Source organism: Arachis ipaensis, chromosome B9 (genome assembly GCF_059453495.1).
Source record: "Arachis ipaensis isolate K30076 ecotype BB chromosome B9, ASM5945349v1, whole genome shotgun sequence".
Taxonomy (NCBI): Eukaryota; Viridiplantae; Streptophyta; class Magnoliopsida; order Fabales; family Fabaceae; genus Arachis; species Arachis ipaensis.
Genome location: NC_142444.1, coordinates 845,450 through 865,496, shown reverse-complemented (window position 1 = coordinate 865,496; position 20,047 = coordinate 845,450). Strand labels below are relative to the sequence as shown.

Below are 20,047 nucleotides of genomic sequence, written 5' to 3'. Positions count from 1 at the left end.
TGTTATTATTATTACTATTATTATTATTATTAAAATGATTAAAAGTATTTTCAATTGATAATTGATAAGTAGTTTAATAATGCATTAAATATTGATTTGATATAATTATAATAAAGATATGTTTCTAAATTAGTATAATCATGTATTATTCATTAAATATTAATTATAATATAATTATAATAAAGATATTTTTTATAAAATAATTTAGAATAGATAATAGAAAAGTTTATTTTGGAGGAAAAATAGAGTCACGAAAGATCGACACCTCACATTCATTAGTTGGAGGAAAACCCAGTTTTAGTATATTAAGTAGATAAATTTTTTGCCATGACAATTAATAAGTTTCAGAGACAAACTTTATCTCATGTTGGATTGTATTTATCCAAACTAATTTTTAGATATGACCAATTATATGTAACACTTTTAAGAGTTAAGAGTAAAAGTGATTTAAAAATTTTACTCATAAATCATGTAAAAATATCTACAAATTCAAATTCAATTTTATTTATAGAGAAATCTTTAAAAAAAATAAAATTCTAATGTAAATATTTTAATTTTATTTTAAATAAGCCATCGTGCCATGCTGTGGAACCCCTGCACTGGATTCACCTCTATCATGAAAGCTTAGTTTCACCGTCGCACTTTGGTCTTCCAGTTTGCTCATCTGAGATGCGGTTAACTAAGGCAAGCCTATAATCTCTTAAAGACGGTTTCCTATAATCTCGTTTTTTTGTGTTTTATACATTCTGTCTAACTGTTTTTCATGTTTAATGTTTTTTAATTAGGTTCCTTATGAATATCGATCTTCTTTTGCTTTAGTTAGAATATGTGTTTATCATGGAATGCTATATAATTTATGTTTTGTAGCTGTTCGATTTGTATTTGCAAAGGTTCAGGTGCAACTTGCAAGTGCTACTTAACACCCTATTTAACATGGGAATATCTCAACTAATAGAGATTACTTTATCAAATAAATCTTTTCGTTATCATTAATCAGAATATAAGACCGATTCAATTAATAATAATTTTATATGCCAATCCTGGCCTTCCTAAATCCTAAGCTGGTGAAAACAAAACCCTGTTCATATGACCATTTTTTATTAAGAGTTTTTTTGTTGTGACTTAAAAGAAAATAAACAAAAACTAAGAAAGAAAAAAAAAAATAAGAAACTGTTTAAGAAAGGCAGTTCCGCTGAATATTACTCTCAAATTTTTTCTAAGACAATAGAAGCTCCACTTGGGGAGAAATAGTCCTCGTTGCAGTCTTTGCCATGATGTCTGCTACTGTATTTATATCTCTCAAGATCAACCGAAGATCAGCACGCCATTTCCAAGACATGATATCTCGGATTTTTAACACCAAAGGATCAATAAACCCAGAGCAATCTTATAAATTTTTTATTAAGAGTTTTAGTTCGTCTATATGCGTGCTCTATCGTGTTTAAAAAACATTTAGAATGAATACAGGTTTAAATCCTAGAAGAAATTGTAATTATTTCTAAGGAATTTTCAGCTAATAGTTGTTTCGTTAGGTAGCATAATAGGATATATAAGTTTTTCATTTAGCAAAAAATTATTTGTATTCTCGACTATTTTTTGTAGAATTAAGTGTTTTAAGAGCGAAAATCAATTGCCTTCCAAACAGCAAAGTTTTTCATTTTTAATATTAAAAACAATTAATACAAAGTAAAACTAGATAACAAAAATCTTTCATAAATAATGTTACACATATAATTTTTTTTGTTAATTAAATGTAATTAAATTAATCTAACTTAACAAAAATAATTTATACTAATATTATTCTAAATCTTATTGTTTACTTGATTAGAGTTGGTTTATACAAAAATTTAGACGTATAACATTATTTTTATCGAAAAAACTTTATTTGAATGAGGTTTGAAGGAAAGAAAAGAAGTAAAGAGAAGGAAAATAAGAGAGAAGAAAAGAATAATGGATTAATGATGCTATCAAAAATAATTTTAAGATTTTTTTAATGTATATTTAAATATTTAAATTAAATCAATTTAAATTTTAAAATACACCTTCTAGTTTCTAGTCCGGTGTTGTTGCACACTGTAAGTTGTAACATTCGCAAGCTTGCGTCATTGACACGTGTCGCGAGCTCATTTGCTTTAATTTTGTACAGGTGCACGTGCTTCAATCCACACACTTAGATTTCATTGATGTCTAACAACAAGCGTCCGCCGGACCCCGCTCCTCTCCCCGGCAGCGCCACCGCCAAGCGCCGCCATTTTCTGCCGGAAACTGTCTTCCGTGTCGTGTGTCCGCCCTCAAGGATTGCGGATCTGACGGCCTACACCGGCGACGGAGTTAAGATTCTTGTTGATGACTCTGCTCCTCCAATCTCCGATCACGAATGCATCCTAGTTGTCGTAACCGCTCCATCTGAGCAACCACCAGTTACTGCCGGTGAATGGGAGGGTGGAGTTGAGGCTTCACCGCCTCAGCAATCTCTTGTTAGGGTTTTGGAACGAATCGTGGAGCGTGAAGAACACGGTAGTAATCAGAACGCGAATTCGACGGTTTCGTTTAGACTGGTTGCTCCGAGCTACCAGGTTGGGTGCGTGGTTGGAAGAGGAGGGAAAATTGTGGAGAGGATTAGGCAAGAGAGTGGCGCCAGTGTTAGGGTTTTAGCAAAGGACCAAGTTCCCCTTCCTCCTCCTGGAGATGAGTTCATTCAGGTTTGAGCTCACTTTAATAAAAAGATTAACATCTAAGGTTCTGATTAATACCTATTATTCATGCACATACATAAAATTTTACAGATATGACTTATAAGGTATAAACTTTTGATCCAATCACAGGTTTTGAGAAAAATTACCCCGATACTTAATGGTGTGACAATTATTTTACAAATTAAGTAATTTTCACTTCTGTAACATGATCTTAATCTTATACTATATATGTGGCCTGTAATGCTTTTTCGAATGATCGAAAGAAATGATAACTATCTATAACTTGTGTGTGTGTGATTTTGATTGTGACACTCTCGCACAACATAGATGTATTGATTTATCGATAGGATAATGCTAATTTCTGTATTACAATTGCAAATTTGATGTTAATCAAGTCACATTACTTGTTCCAATATTTATTTGAGAAGGCTTGGTTATCGTTGTTGTGATGTATGTAGATAACAGGAAACTTTGGTGCAGTGAAGAAGGCGCTTCTCTCTGTTTCAGCTTGTATTTTGGAGAAGGAGGCATCCAATTCTGGCGCTTTTAAATCTTCTGGTTCTGGGGGACACCATGGAGCAGCACCACCTCACCATGTTGAACCTCATCGTGAAAGATATGGTCCTGATAGTCACACCAGGGGTTATGCTCCCTTTCCTGGACCTGAAAATTCTGCGCATGGTCATAGGCCGTTTATTGAAGAGGATGTTATCTTCAAGCTATTGTGTCAGCACGATAAAGTTGGTAGTCTTATTGGGAAAGGGGGTTCTGTAGTTCGGGCCTTGCAAAATGATACTGGTGCATCCATACAAATTGTTGACACCGGACCTGATTCAGAGGAACGTGTGGTTGTGATAGCTGCACGAGAGGTTCGACAGCTTAACTGTCTTTCGTGCATAATACACTTGGTTATTGTCTCTGCTAAATTCACTATGTCTGTTTGTAAAGAAAAACTTTTTGATTGCTCATACACTTATGATATATTGTTTTTGGTTTGCACACGCTCCAATACTGTTTTAGGTGAATTGTGGCAGAGAATTATAGAGCTGCAATTTCTATGATATTTGTCAAGGTTAACAGAACAAAGTTGATATAACCTTCTGCAGAATTCAGATTTAAAGCATTCTCCTGCGCAAGAAGCTGTTATCCGTGTTCATAATCGACTTACAGAGATTGGATTTGAACCTAGTGCTGCAGTTGTTGCTAGGCTGCTTGTGCGTTCCCCACAGGTAGGCTGCCTTTTGGGCAAAGGCGGTCTTGTTATATCTGAAATGCGAAGAGCCACAGGTGCCAGTATACGCATTTTTTCAAAAGAACAAATTAAATTCATATCCCAAAATGAAGAAGTTGTACAGGTAACGGAGTTTAGACATTAGCATGAGTTATATATACATCTTTAGTCCTGCATACAAAATCATCGGAAATGGCAAAGGAAGCTGTATATTTTCCATGCTTAAAATAATTTATTAGAGAATCACATATTTATATCTTTCCATTGGGTTTTATTCCAAAAAAAAAGGTAAAAGTCCCTTGGATCTTATATATATAATATAATTTGTATTTTGGTCACTTCCCTTGATGCATGTCATAAAGATTTGAGTAAGTTTAATTTGGCTTTTGATTGCTAATACCAAACCCCGCTTTTATTGATGCATGATTTCTTCAAATCTTGAAAGGTAAAATGATGACTTTTAGATCATTTATGACTTGTGATGTTGAATAATGAGTTCTATTTCAGGTTATTGGGAACTTACAATCCGTACAAGATGCTTTGTTTCACATAACCAGCAGGATTAGGGAGACGATTTTCCCAATGAGGGCTCCTCCAAATTTTAGTGCACCGCCACACATGCCTCCATTCCCAGACATGCCACCTCCTTCATTTAGACCAAGAAATCACTTGATGTCCTCTGGCCACCCCGCTCATCCTGTTGGCCCTCCTCATGGAATTGACCATTCAGCTGTTCCACCACCGCCACCTGATCAACATGCATTTTCACATGGTATGGGTTGTGGTCCACCTAACATGGACCGAGCTCCATATCCTCGTGGTTATGAAGGACCTAATTCTCCAAGGTTGTGGAATCCTATGGTGAGTTTCACTTTCACAGCTTAACACCTAGAGGCTTCCCTCTCCAACAAGAATGATCATATGATACCTTCGTCTTTCAGGCAGTTAACAGAGGAAATCCAGGTGGACCAGCTGATCCATCGAGTTTGGTTCCAAGAAATGGGACCCCTGGAAGGTGAGTGAGTTTTGATTCCGTTATTGGCTTTATATTTCACATTAGTTCATAACTGTGTGTGCTGTATGTACCTAAGATTCTATATTGCTGTGTTATTTGCAGGAATGGGAACTCATTACATAGTCCAAATAGCTCAAACGTTGAGGTCACCATCCCTCACATGCATTTAACCCATGTCTATGGGGAGAACAACAGCAACCTAGTTCAGATTCAACAGGTCTGTTTTAGCATCTTCGTTATTAATTCCTTCCTTCTGAAAGAACTGTATAATGGAGTAGTGATAGCATCAAGTTGAGTATACTAATATGATGTTAGAAATTCGTGTTAGACTGTTACTATTGTTCTGACCTTTGGTTCGTTTCTCAGATCTCGGGGGCAAATGTGGTCGTTCATGATTCAAAACCTGGGGGAACTGAAGGCATTGTGTCTCTGTCTGGAGCAGCAGATCAAACACAATTTGCTCAGAGTCTAATTCAAGCTTTCATTTTATGTGGTCAGACTGCAGCTTGAGACGACAAAGATAACATGAAATCTAGGAGGCTGTCTATTGTTTAGTAGTGTGTATTCCAACTTTGATATACAAATTTAGCATATTCTTCGTGAAGGGTTAGGAAAATATGATTGATTTCATATTCAACTAAAATTGCAAGAGGGTAATGCAATTGTGTTATTTTTTGCATCATTGCAAATCTTATGAGTTTGCATTTTGCAAAATCAAAACTTTGCTAGAGAAGGGATGATTTTTTCCCTTCCAAATTTGTATTTTTTTTTTTTTTTGAATTTGGAGTAAAGAACTAAACTTGTTCACCATTAAAAAAAAAAAAACTTTACACGGTTTACCCAACAAAGAATTTTCTGTTCAAGTGTCTAGCTTATTTGATGGATAAATATCTAAATGCACTAATTAAAACAAAACGCAATCACATTTCTCATTCCTTTTTAACTTTGTTATCTCTGTATATTTGATCGCTGGTTTTTTTTTCTTTTAATCTTTTTACCCTTTTCTTCACTCTTCTCTTATATATATTTTCTTCTTATTATATCTTTCTCGCAACCGCTTCATGTGATTTGTTACTATGTCAAAATTCACACATTTTGCAATTTGCACTACTCTTGGATTTTGAGGTGAATCTGAAAGAATCATATTTCCCCGCCCACCCGTTACGCGAAGAATTACTATTAGGTAGTCCGAGAGTAAAATAAAATGATTTATACAACATATGCTAAAATAATTGTCATAAAAATTTATTAAGGACTTATTATTCAATCAATATATTAATGTAAGTTATAATTTAATCCAAAGTGCCTAATAATTTTTCTTATGCGAAATATGCTTAATTTGGCAAAAATATGTTTTACTCATTTCACATTAACAACGTTTAAAATATGTTTCATTTCAAACACATTCATGCAAAATACTATTTAATCACCAAGGCACTAAGATATTAGGAAATTGTACCTCTTGCGTATTCAAGCAAGTATTTCCACTTTTGCCTAATATTAGAAGAGTTCTGCTAAGGAGCCAATGACTTATTTGTACAATGTGTACACCCATAATATTCAGAATAATCATTCGAGTACTAAGGATAGTAAACATTTCATGTCATAAAACCACTCATCTAACCATCTGGGTAGTAGGGATAATAAACATCTCATGTCATAAAACCACTCATCCCAAAAGCTTAAGTTGATTTTGGAGTTCACCAAAGATCGAACTCTTGACCTTTCGGATCCCAAAATGAACATCATCCATAATATTCAGAATAATCATCCGGGTACTAGGAATAATAAACATCTCATGTCATAAAACCACTCATCTAACCATCCGGATCTTTCGAATCTAGAGCTTTAATACAATGTCATAATACCACTCATCCCAAAAGCTTACGCTGATGGAAAAAGGTAACACTAATGATTATATCTCTAATACTCTCTAAACCTCCATTGTACGCATTGTATAAATATTCCATTGGCTCCCATACTTTCTCATATTAGAAATAATAAATTGTATTTGTTTATTTAAATAAAAAGAAAACATAAAACAAAAATTGCAAAACAGAACGCACATCCTAAGAAAACACAATTACTACTCGTTAGTACAACACAGCATAAGGGAGTGCATTGGTATTTGGTAATTGTTCAGCCCCCAGAATAAATCAAAATCCTAATCCTAAAATAAAAGGCCAAGAATACATGACAATTTAGCAATACATTGATAGAAAAACCACAAAAAAAAAAAAAAAAAAAAAAAAATACATGATGCTCCTATGAGCATTTTCCAACCAAAATAAAAAGGACTAATAATTCTCATCTTCTCATCCTAAAGCAAACACTCTTCTCACCCTTATTCCATGGAAATGGGACCAAAATATAGAAGGCCTGTCATGAAGAATCCTCAACATCAGCTGCCACTGTTTGTACCATCTGATTGGCCTCAAAATCTTTATTCTGAAAAAATGTTTAAATAAAGGGAAAAGATTAAGTTTATGTAAGAAGAAGAGAATGAATCATGATCGTAAATATAGTGAGCATGGGTTCCAAGTTCCAACCTCATTCTTGTTTAACTGAGAATTATGTCCAGCCATGGACGCAGCTCTCGATAGGTCCCTAAGAGTTCCCTATGGTTCAGAAAATGCATGTCAACATATCAACAATGAAATCAAAATTAGTATATTGCAAATAATATAATTGAAGGAAATCAACCACAGTTGTTTAACTTTCTAGTTTTAAGATATTAATGTTCACTTGTAGAATAGAATTGAGAAAATAAAAAGAAAGAAACAAACTTGAGGTATAAACATGAATGTAATTCACCTTATTTGCCCACATAAGTCCACAAGCATTGCAGAGTGTTCTTGGCCCTTCAGGTCCACGTCGCATCATCGGTGTGCACTTCTCACTAATACCGCAGTGCCGACAACTGACATATTTTCGAAAAATATGGAAAGATGGACTTAAAACTTCTCAAATGGACTGAACTCATGATTTTCATTTTGAGCCATAAAATCCACACCATATAATCATTATCATTACAACAAGAAAGCCATTTTCCACATGGTGGGGTTGGCAACATCTAGAATAGAAATTCAATTTCTTTTTTACCCTCTTGTTCTCAAATGTACCGGTGGACTTACACGATATCTTGTTGGGATCCATTATTATCTGATGACCAGCTTTCATTTGCCCCCCAGTTTGCTGCACCTGATGCAGATTCATCATGATTGGGCTTAGAAGATGTAAACTGACCTTTATTTCTTTGCATCCTACAAAAGTCACTTGTCTTGTAAGCTACTACTGGTGCAAACATAACAAAATAATATTGCCAGTAGGGACATGGATTCGAGTATATGTTTAATTATATGATCAAGTAAGTGGACAGAAGGATATACAGAATCTTATATCCTATATTTACTATAATATTACATTTCACTAAGAAAGCTAGAGTTTTGGGTGAGTGTACATATCTATCAAGCCCCCATAAATGAGAAAATATTGAAAACAACAAAATAAAGCAAGAAGAATGGAATGTCGATTTGGGACAATTTAGAAACTCACTCGGAAAATAAAAATATAAGAGATCCTGCAAATGTATGATAATGATGACAAAGTTATTACATGAAAATTGAGATGAATGCAGGCTCTTGAAGGAACTTACCAATGTGTTCTGTTTCCACAGTTTAATGTTATCAACAACTTAAAGCATGTAGAAACATAAATTGAGTATAATAATTATCAAGCTACATTTTGGTACAAATATTCCAAGCAAGGTTTATGATAGTAAGCATCATACCTTAATGCTACTTCTTTACGAACAGTATAGCGAATTTTTTTGTCAAAATTTCTTTCTTTCCTTTTTTCACGAAATCTTAGCAATGAGGCTAATCTTTGAGGGACGCTAAACTTTTGTGGAGTACCAGTAAATCCCTGCTGAAATACTTCATGAGCCATATATTTTACAACCAAAAGACTATCGATCAAAATTAACGACATAAAGGTAGTACCTGATTACTTTGGTGGGGCAATATTGGCATGGCAGGCATAGTTGGAGGTACTTCACGGCCTCCCAATAGTAGTAGTACAGCTTGAACCTAAGAATGCATCCTAAGATTATCAGAATTGTTTTCTTCTATGGATCAAACTACATACAGGCAGTAGTCCACAATTTTACCGAAAATAGATCACTATTTGTCATAGACAGAAAAGAAAGGAAAAACCAAAGTACAAAAACCCAGGCAAATATAATAAATTTGTACATATAGTGACCCAAAAAACTAAAAAATTCTGTGCACTGTGCTGCCCCTACTGAATTTCCTTATAGCAATATTAGCCAAATAAACAGCTCAGGATCCACAAAGTAGGCACAAATTTTTCTACTTGATCATGACAAGAATTATACACCATGTATCCTTATTATTGAGCTGAACATAATTTTAATTATCTTAGGAACTAGTATTTGGTATTTACTAACAAAGAAAGCATGTCAAACAAAGCTCAAATCATGCATCATAGACTAAACATTAGGAGTAGTGCCATGTCAATGCAGAATGTAAAAAGCAACTCCGATAAGTTCATGCACCTTTTCCGGCGACACAGAGTCAAATACATAAACTTGGCCCTGAAAAGACAATGTAAGTTGATCCCCAACATCACCCCCTTGATCGATCATCGCCGTGTGATTCTCAGGGAGGTTTCCATGATTAGAAGGGATTTCACCTTCAACACTCTCACTTCCACCGCAGTTAGTATCATCACCATTATTCTGATCATCTTCCATCCCATTCCCGTTACTCATATGATGCAATCCATGATGCTCGTGTTCTTGCACGTATGGCACATGCATAGGATGCTGTCCCTCACTCATGTGTATCCGAGAATCACCCCCATGAATACCATCCATGGCACAAAAAGCTAAAACCACCTTCAAAAATTGCAGAAGGATTACTTAGACATAAAGGCAGGCAAATAAAACAAAACCAATGGTAACAAAAAAGGGAACCAAAGTATGGACCATGGAGAGCTTGAAATTCGTCCTGCAAACCAAGCTACTCATACATACAATCAGGAAATTGTATTGACATAACTACAAAAGCATCATCATCATAGTGAAGGAAATTGTGTAAATCATAATATTTTCTACCCAGTTAAAGTAAATTAAACTGTTGTAACTTCAGCTGAGTTTTCAGCTAAAAGTACAATCTTTTAACACCAAACAATAATCAGATAAACACCAAACACTATATGAGCACCTCACAAATTCAATCAAACAATCCATAACAGATTTCCTTGAATTGAACAAAAGGGTATTATAAAAAACAAAACTTTTTTGGTATTAGGGGAAGGGACCAACAGTTGAGGCAATTGGTAGAGAGTGAGTTGATCCGCACAAGAGCCCAGAATCAAAACAGAAACCTTCTTCAAGCTTCGAAATTTGAAGTAATGGAAAAAAGGGGTCGGATTTGAGGTTCGGGACAAGGAAGGAAGTGAAGAAAGAAGATGATGATGATGATGAAGAGAGAGCAACTCTTGTATTATGAAATGGAAAGGTTATGTTTTGATGCTTTGGTTTGTGTGGGTTTGGGTTGAGAAGAGGGAAGAGATGATGAGATCAGGAGAGGGACAAGGAGACAGTGCTTTGTTGCAAGTCAAAAAAATTTCACAAACCCAAAAAAAATTTCATCATTAATGTTATGTGAATGAGTGAATCTGTAACTTCATGACCCCACACCACCCTGCTAATAATGCTAATTTTTTATTTTTAATTTAATTCACATTTTCTTTGTGTATTTTTCAATTGGGTAAAGTATATTTTTTATCTTTGAAATTTGTCAAAAGTTTTAAAAATACCTCTAAGTTTTATTTTGTTTTAATTTTGTCTCATAAGTTTTTGATTTGCATCAAATATACTTCTAACGGCTAATTTTTCAAAAAATTTAAGATCAATTCAACAACAATTTCACAAGAACAACCCTCAACATAAGCAAATCAAGCATAATTTTCATGTATTATTGTTATATTAGTCTTACATTTTTTAAAAATTTAGTCGCCGAAGGTATATTTAATGCAAATCGAAAACTTTTAGGACAAAATTAAAACAAAATAAAATTTAGGGATATTTTTAAAACTTTTGTGAAACTTTAGAAACAAAAAATATACTTTACCCTTTTCAATTTAATTTTAACGTATGCTATGTATTTATCCTTGGTACTTTTTTCACTTGTTCTCACGTGGATCAGGCACTCATTTTCATGTATGGTATAAGAAATTAAGAATTCCATTCACTAAAAATAATTACATTTGTTAGGTTAAAGATTTTTGCAAACTATAATTTTGAATTAAGAGTATATTTGAACCTGAGTTTAGGAATGTAGAGCAAGAAATATGAAGCTGTTCATCCTCATATTTTAGAGAATTTATTTTTGTTGGTGAAAGTGTAATTACAAGAATTCCATGCTTAATTAATTTGGGATTTAATGAAGGAGTTTAAAAAAGTTTTATACGATTATTTAATTATATTATTATATTATGCTTAAAAATGAGTTATTTTTAGTATGACTAATTATTTATATAAAATTATTTTATGAAAAAAATTTTAGAAATTAGTATTTTTATTAAAATTTAATCAATATTTAACCGTTAAGAAAAGAGTATATGCCAATGAGTTATAACTCAAATGGCATAGTCTCCTCATATTCAATTAAGAGGTTGTAGATTCGAGTCTTCTATCTTTAGTAAAAAAAAAAAAAGTGTATAATCTCACATCATTAGATATAATCCGCTCCTCATCTTGTGTTTAGTAAATAAAAAAAGATCATGTGTTTGTGCTAGTAGCTTTTAAAAGATCAGAATATTTTTTAAACTATAAGTGGAGCTTTTTAAAGTTAGCTTATACTTTTTAAAATTTAAAAGTCTAATATAACTTCATTTATTAACTAATTTTTAAATTTAACGTTTAAATTTGTGTTTTTTATAGTAATTTTAAATTTTAAAAATTATTTTATCAAATATAATTGTTGTTGCTTGTATTTATTAAAAGTCAATTTTAATTTGATTTATCAAATATAAATGGTATATTTTTTAAAAAAGCTATCTTTTAAAAGTTAAATTTTATAAGCTACTTTTGAAAAATAAAAATTTTACCAAACTAAACTTAAAAATATTAATAATGATTAATTGATGGTTACAAATCACAAAATATTATAAGCACTAACCTTTTAGTATTACTGTTATTTTATATTAATAACATATGAAAATTAAATTTAAAAATAAATAACTTATATATATGTATTATAAGTGAAATTTAGAGAGGTATTTAAATTTGAATCAAATTATAATTTATACACTTTGTAGAATGTAAATGTAATCATTTTAACAAATAAAAATGGTATATGAACTTATTTAGAGTGAAAAAAAAATTGCTTACATATGTTGAGGGATTGCTCATGTCAAAAACTTCAATTTTGCTTTCTCGTTTCATTCATCTGTCAAGGTTTTGTGAAGACCAAAAAAATTGTTTTCTTAACAAAAACTTTGGATATCTTACATCTTCAATTTCCTCCTATGTAGCAAAGACCCACTTTTTCTAAGCTAACTCCAAAACTGCCAACTAACTTAACGAACTTTCTTTATTTAGAAATTAGAAGTCCTCTAGGAGCTTTAAGTTGGATCTTTTTTACTTATTATTTCTAACAAATATTGTATTGCAACCCAACAAAATTATTCATTCTATGGTGTAGAAGTAAATTTAATTAATTCATTGCTTATGTACATAATTATTTATTTTCATTTTATGTTTTAATGTTATATGAAAATTAAGATGAATAGCTATATTTATATAATTCATATTAAATATGAACATTATAAAATCGATTTAAGTTAGTCGAATGATGAATTCACTTGATCAATAGTAAACCTGCTTTAAATAAATTAATTTTTAATTTGTAAGTTAAAAGATATGTTTTAAAGAAAACGAAAGCATTAAAAAGATCTTTTACGATTCAATATGTTTTTACTAGATATTACGAAATTACTCTTTGAATACTATTCCTGATGAGCAAGAAGTGTTTTGGTTATTTTTGTTTTAAAATAATAATTTGTACTTGTATTTATAAAAATTTACATATAAAATATATATAATTTATATTTATATTTATCATAGCTTACACGAATTAATATAATTTGTAATTATAATTTGGTTTAATTATTCTGTTGGTTTTTATAGTTTCGTGAAATTTTTAATTAGGTTCTTATATTTTTTTTAATTAAGTTCCTGCACTAATTTTTTTTTCAATTAAGTCCCTCTTAGTAGTAATTGACTTAATTTTATAGGGACCCAACTAAAAAAAATTGGTATAGGGACCTAAATAAAAGAAAAAAAAGTGTAGGAACCCAAATAAAAAAAATTAGTACAAAGACTCAATTAAAAGAAAAAAAATATAGGAACCTAATTAAAAATTTTGCGAAATTATAAAGACCAACAGAATAAGTAAACTTTATAATTTTTAAAATTTGTACACATAAATTAATAAAATTTATTTGATAAAAATAGTTTAATATTTATACTACACTATTAGTAAAATAATGACCAAAATTGCTCACCTCCAAAAATTTCTCTTTATTAAAATAAGAATAAACTTTATGAACAGTTTAAAGAGCAACCAAATACTTGGTCCTTAAAAATTGATTTGAATCTTTTAAATTTTAAATTTTATTTTAAATAATAAAATATAATTTTTTATTATTTATTTTATAGATAAAACAAAAAAAATATTTTATAATAAAAAGTCACACTTTATTTTCCAAGATGAAAACTCAAAATTTAAATTTAAAGAAAAAACAGTTGTGAATGGTGAAAGTAGAATAGGGTTTTTGTGGGAAGAAAAAATGAAAAATTGACTTGGAAGTTGGAAGAGAGTTTGATGGGACCCATATCCATATGGTTGATCAGCTTGACCAATGCCCCATTCAATTCGAGTCTTCCCCTTTCCCCTCTTCTCATGTCTTCACACTTCACTTTGCAATTCCATATTTTAGCTCAATTTTCGTTTTTTTTTTTTTTACAATTATTATATTAATTAAATAAATTTGGGTAGCAGGCAGCATCATCATCATCTTTGTTCTTATTCTTAGCTTCACCAATTACATTTTCAGTTACTGTATTTTATTATTAATATATTATTACAAAGAAGAAGAAGAAGAAGAATAGATAAACCCTTAAAGTTCCTTTCTTTTTTCTCTGCGATTCGCACTTCACAACCGCAACTCCAACCCAACCACAAAGGACAACAACAAAAGCGTGAATTTCAAGGAAGAAAAGCTTTTGGAGTTAAAGTCCAAAACTTTGTTTAGATCTTTGGTTGTTCGGGGTGGTTGGGAATGGCGAGAGCTAGCAGATCAGTGACGAGTAGCGGAAAGTGGAAGTATTGCAACCCTGCCTATTACCTGAAGCGACCAAAGCGTTTGGCTGTGCTCTTCATCGTTTTTGTTTGTGCCTCTTTTATTGTTTGGGATCGTCAAACTCTAGTCAGAGAGCACGAGGTACTCTACTTTTTTGGATTAGAAACATCCCTGATTTCCTTAATTTTGGCAACTAACTTGTTTTCGGATGAATGGATCTGATATGGATTATTTTTGGTAGCAGTTAGTTGTGGAAATTCAGTAGACTTCATTTATGACTATAATCCATGTTAGCTGAAAGGTTGGTGCCATAAAGGCTTGTTTGTTTGTTAATAATGGTGGTGTGGGATTCAGTAGACATGATTTAGGATCTGATGCTATGGGATTGTTTGATTCATGTATCCTATCTCAGACCCACTTTGTGGAAGTTGACTTGTTATTGTTTGGTGTGTTGGAATTCTGTGGAAGTTGACTAGTGTGAATGTTGATTGATTTGTGAAGATAGGCAGTATAGTTGGGACATTTCATATTTGGAAAAGTGGAAGGGTAGGTCTGTTATGGCAAAGTTCAGACATGGGTGAGAACAAGGCTTTTATTAGGTTATATATTCTCTTTCATTTATATGGAACTACTGTTTTTCATTCCTGCTAAACAACCAAGTTTGCTACTAGGTTGAGACTCGAGAATGCTGTAATTAGAGGTGGGCACAACTAGGATGGTTCATTCACGTAGATGATTTTGAAGTGGAACTTTGTTTTCATTTCCTATTCAAATTTCTTTTTAAGGGAAGCTGAAATCCTTTTGGTTTTTGCATAAGTTCATTTTGCAGCCATTATTAATTGTTCTGTGAAATGCAGGTAGAAGTTGAGGAGTTACGGAAAGAAATTACTGATATGCAAAATCGGGTAAGAAGATGTAAAGCGCCTAACTTTTTGTACATTTGTTTTAGTCTTTAGTTCACTAAAAGATTCATTGTATGTTGCAATTCACAAGAAACAAACACAAATAACAAAATGACCAGATATGTTCCGTGTTGTCCGCATCAATCCCGCATCAAACTGATTGAAATCCATAGTTTAAATTCTCATTCTCCATTCAATCAGCTAAATCCTCATCTTTTGATATTAATTACACTTTTTTTGGGTCTGTTTGTATACAGCACAGGTTTCTTATTCGGTTAATATATTATTTTGTCATGAGAAATATTTTTCAATTCTAATAATATGCTATTTCGGGGAGTAAGCAATTGGTCTTGTTTCAGTTGGAAGTGCTAAGTAATGCCCATGGTGGTAAAGTTGGGGAAGTTGCCTTAAGGAGGAAAACTACCAAGTCTAGTAAAGAGGTCGTAGATGATCCAGTTGACATGGAGAGAAGAGAAAAAGTAAAAGAAGCTATGCTTCATGCTTGGGGATCTTATGAGAAGTATGCATGGGGCCAAGATGAACTTCAGGTATTTTTTTCCCAGATTAGAAGTATGGTAATTATGTATGAACAATCAACTTTAAAGCTTTTGGTCTAAAGTTAGTAGTTCAGCTTCTTTCTTTTGAATATGACACTACTTTGGTGTTTTTTGCAGTGCCTGATTTTGTTTACTATTTTTTACTGCAATGCAAACAAGTTATTTTTTCTTTAAATTTGAATATTTTATAACTATTTCCCCCCTTGGTGATGCCAGCCTCAGTCAAAGAGTGGTGTCAACAGTTTTGGAGGTCTTGGGGCAACTTTAATAGATTCACTTGATACACTATACATCATGGGTCTTGATCAACAGTTTCAAAAAGCCCGAGAGTGAGTGTAGCTTTACTCTGTACATGAGCATGTTATAGTTACTATCGCAATTCTTTTTTCCCTTGCTTTAATCACATCTCTATATTTGTTTGGAATTAATAGGGGCTAACTTGTATAACAAGTTATATATGGGGGAAAAGAATAATCTGCATCTAGGGTAGAAATTTCTTTTATTTTATTTTTTGTTTTCCTCTCTTCGATTTGTTGCTCTCCTAGAGGCACATTCCATGGTGATGGTGTCTTAACTAGTAGTTTTTTATGTCTATATATACATATAGTTCTTTTTAACTTTGCGCTGTAGGCCCCGTCAAAATAAAAAAAAAAACTGTTCTTTTTAACTATATTCCTGAAATCTTCCTGAATTTATATGTGGAATTTTCTTAGATTTGTTTCAATTGTTTGCTATGCTACTCTGTTTGATTTTTAATTTTTATGGTGGTTATTCTTTATTGTATTCATTGTCATATTAACTTATTCGGACATTATTCTGATAGTTGGGTTGCAAACACTTTGGACTTCAACAAGGATTATGAAGCAAGCGTTTTTGAGACAACCATAAGGTAGTTTCATATGTTTGGTTTACTTTGCAATTAAAAGTTCATTCCCGATTTCAAAAACTCAGTTTCTGTAACTAAAAATTGTGTTCATTTTTTCTGGGGCGACTATTTCCACTAAAATCCAGAGTAGTAGGAGGCCTTCTTAGTGCATATGATCTTTCGGGGGACAAAGTTTTCCTCGACAAGGCTAAAGATATAGCTGACAGATTGCTTCCTGCTTGGGATACATCTACCGGAATTCCTTATAACATCATCAACTTATCACACGGACGTGCACACAATCCTAGTTGGACCGGCGTAAGTACAATTCTACGTATGTCATTCTTAACGATATACAATTGGGGTATTACATTTGTGGATTGTACTCCTTCATTATAACTAACCTCCCATTGTTTTAAATTTTATTACTAGATGGCTTCATGGGTCTATATCTTAACTTCTAAGGTTGGGTACTGAGGTTAAAAGCCATTTTTGAAGTTTCATAGTCATTTTTGGTGTGAAATTGACTGCTAGCCTGATGAAATTGGATATGCTATTTAGGATTAGGATCGTGTTAGATTAGGTTTCAACTTAAGCGAAGGCTTTTTTATTTATTTATTTATTTATTTATTTATTTTGATATCCTTATGTAATTCTTCATAAAAAAAAAAAAAAGAAAAGAAAAAGACAAGTAAAATGTTTTAGATGCAATAAGGGTTTTGTAAACAAGTGCTCTAGTGCACTATTTGACTTTCGGGCCTGTGTTAGTTTTTTATTCCTAGCTGTTTTTTTATAAGTCAATATTATTAGTGTCTCCAATTCCCTTTTGTCTTCATTTTTCGCAGGGTGACAGTATTTTGGCAGATTCTGGCACCGAACAACTAGAATTCATTGCTCTATCTCAAAGGACTGGGGACCCAAAGTATCAGCAGAAGGTTTTTAACTGATTCTATGTTTCTTCATTTCCTTAATGTGAAACAAAAGGGTGGGTGTATCAACATTTTTGTTGGTAAAAATCAGATATATTCACCTACGTGATATTTGAGCATGGATAAAGGCATCAGTAATATACTTAAGGCTGTGATTTGTATGTTACCTATTCTTCTGGCAATGCACTGATTGGTCGGCACCCTACTTTTTCAGGTTGAGAATGTAATAACACAACTTAATAAAACTTTTCCTGATGATGGGTTACTTCCTATCTACATCAATCCTCACAGTGGAAGGGCTGGATACTCTCCTGTCACCTTTGGTGCCATGGGTGATAGGTATTAACACTCTTTTGCATGAGATGAGCACAGAAAAATTCTGTGTATTGTTAACTTTTTCGACTCGTCTTGCTGTATATTTATTTATTTGGTGTGCATCATATCTCATTGCAGTTTTTATGAATACCTCCTCAAAGTTTGGATACAGGGGAATAAAACTTCAGCTGTAAAACTTTATAGGTGAGAATAATGCCCCTACTTTATTACATATTTTCATGTTTGGGCTGAACTGTTAATTGATATGGGTTCAGGCTGAAATCCATTTGTTATTGCAACGGCCGTTGAGATGGAATTTTGTATTCCTTAATTTATGAAAGAATCTTTCAGATGCCAATCTTTAAAGTTCTATAGTTGAAGACATTTCAGATTTCATCTTTATATTAAGGTCGATTGTTTAGGGTTTAATGATTTAGAAGTTTAAATGTTTCGTAACTGATTATTTTTCCCCTCCAATTGGTAAAACAGAGAAATGTGGGAGAAATCAATGAAAGGTCTGTTAAGTTTGGTTAGGAGATCAACACCGTCTTCTTTTACTTATCTATGTGAGAAGAATGGAGGATATCTCACAGACAAAGTATGATATTGAATCAAAATACTGGGATTGTCGCACTTAGTATTTTTTATAACATGATTTCATTCGCCCGAGTATATCTGCAGATGGATGAACTAGCATGCTTTGCTCCAGGGATGGTTGCTTTGGGATCATTTGGTTATGGCGCTGAAGACTCTCAGAAGTTCCTGTCCCTAGCAGAAGAGGTATATTTTATTTGCAACTTTTTTAGTTTTTGGTTCTTTGCAAATGGTTTTGTGATTTCCAGTGGAGTCTGATTACATTTTATTTTCTTTGCAGCTTGCTTGGACATGCTATAACTTCTATCAATCGACCCCAACAAAATTGGCTGGAGAGAACTATTTCTTTCATGATGGCCAGGTTAGTTGTTAATTATTCGTGCACTTATGACGAGCAATTTGAAAATTCGGAGTGATCTGAAATTTATGTTTGAATTTAAGGACATGAGTGTGGGTACGTCATGGAATATACTGAGGCCGGAGACAGTCGAGTCACTCTTTTACCTCTGGCGTCTAACTGGCAATAAGACATACCAGGAATGGGGTTGGAATATATTTCAAGCTTTTGAGAAGAACTCGCGCGTAGAGTCAGGCTACGTTGGACTGAAGGATGTAAGCACACCTCAAGTTCATGTTTGATCAAGTGTTTTGCATTCGCATTTTAGTGTTTGATAATGCATATATCCATGGCAGCTACTCATATTCTACAGTTGTCACTTCTCAGGTGAATAGCGGCGTGAAAGACAACATGATGCAAAGCTTCTTCCTTGCGGAGACACTGAAGTATCTTTATCTTCTGTTTTCGCCTCCGACAGTGATCCCATTAGATCAATGGGTGTTCAATACGGAGGCGCACCCTCTGCGGATTGTGCAAAGGAACGAAGGGGGGTCTGTTGGGAACTCAAATGAGAAGCAAAAGCCTTCTTTTAGAATAGGTGGCAGGAAAGAAGGAAGGTCAGGTTAGATCTCTCCATATTTGTCTCTATCATTGCCGGAGACCACCCCATTTTGCCGGGATTCGAGAAACGCAGTTTGATCCCTTTATAGAGAGCTTAGAAGATGCTGCTGGCATTTCCTCAATTGAGTGGGAAGGGGTTCATTCTGCTTAGCAGGTGGGATGTTATATTATATATAGGAAATCAAAACGTTTTATTCTTGAAAATTTATGAAGGAATACATTTGTGTGATTCACAAGCATAAATTGCTGAGTTTTATGTATTTGAGGCATATCTTTTATACTCACATTCGCTAGTGTAGACAGTTCCTTTCGCAGTTTCGCCAAATGCCAATGTCTTCTTTGGTTGGACACTGTTAAGACAATGAAATATTTTACTTTTAAATCAGATAATTAAGTGAAATAATTATACAGTCAATGGAGGCTCAGCATGATCAAATTAACTTGAGGTCGAGAGTTTCAAACAAAATTAATATATTTAAATTTTCTTGAATTGAAAAATTGAAAGCTGTCTTAATAATGGGCTCGAATTGTCTTAGTTGACTTTTGCTGAACATTATAATATTATATACATTTAGTTTAGCTTGACCGAAAA

General features: G+C 33.0%; 3 protein-coding genes across 7 annotated transcripts; 2 read left to right on the top strand and 1 right to left on the bottom strand.

Moving 5' to 3' along the window:
- The first annotated feature begins 1,891 nt into the window (after nt 1–1,891).
- LOC107617436 (RNA-binding KH domain-containing protein) lies at nt 1,892–5,790 on the top strand. 2 transcript variants are annotated; one of them, XM_088499524.1, is made up of 8 exons: nt 1,892–2,075; nt 2,147–2,702; nt 3,155–3,565; nt 3,803–4,051; nt 4,435–4,788; nt 4,869–4,942; nt 5,045–5,159; nt 5,309–5,790. In XM_088499524.1, exons 2-8 carry the CDS (start codon nt 2,184–2,186, stop codon nt 5,450–5,452), a joined length of 1,866 nt encoding a protein of 621 aa, XP_088355650.1. In that variant the 5' UTR covers nt 1,892–2,075; nt 2,147–2,183; the 3' UTR covers nt 5,453–5,790. The 2 variants fall into 2 exon arrangements, with proteins under 2 accessions (XP_088355650.1, XP_016174674.1); XM_016319188.3 differs by having other exon boundaries at nt 2,063–2,702.
- Nucleotides 5,791–7,008: 1,218 nt separating this feature from the next.
- Nucleotides 7,009–10,649, bottom strand: ZML2 (ZIM-LIKE 2). Of its 4 annotated transcripts, none has more exons than XM_088499855.1 (8): nt 10,290–10,649; nt 9,519–9,860; nt 8,944–9,030; nt 8,733–8,869; nt 8,077–8,205; nt 7,757–7,862; nt 7,492–7,560; nt 7,009–7,390 (listed from the first exon to the last, which is right to left on the bottom strand). In XM_088499855.1, exons 2-8 carry the CDS (start codon nt 9,837–9,839, stop codon nt 7,325–7,327), a joined length of 915 nt encoding a protein of 304 aa, XP_088355981.1. In that variant the 5' UTR covers nt 9,840–9,860; nt 10,290–10,649; the 3' UTR covers nt 7,009–7,324. The 4 variants fall into 4 exon arrangements, with proteins under 4 accessions (XP_088355981.1, XP_016176296.1, XP_016176295.1 ...); XM_016320810.3 differs by having other exon boundaries at nt 8,733–8,866; XM_016320809.3 differs by having other exon boundaries at nt 9,519–9,850; nt 10,290–10,646.
- Nucleotides 10,650–13,789: 3,140 nt separating this feature from the next.
- Nucleotides 13,790–19,849, top strand: MNS1 (alpha-mannosidase 1). Its single transcript, XM_016320130.3, has 14 exons — nt 13,790–14,476; nt 15,193–15,240; nt 15,597–15,785; nt 16,011–16,123; nt 16,618–16,683; nt 16,806–16,977; nt 17,505–17,594; nt 17,803–17,927; nt 18,042–18,107; nt 18,393–18,501; nt 18,585–18,683; nt 18,778–18,858; nt 18,939–19,109; nt 19,222–19,849. Exons 1-14 carry the CDS (start codon nt 14,315–14,317, stop codon nt 19,459–19,461), a joined length of 1,731 nt encoding a protein of 576 aa, XP_016175616.1. The 5' UTR covers nt 13,790–14,314; the 3' UTR covers nt 19,462–19,849.
- Nucleotides 19,850–20,047: the final 198 nt, after the last annotated feature.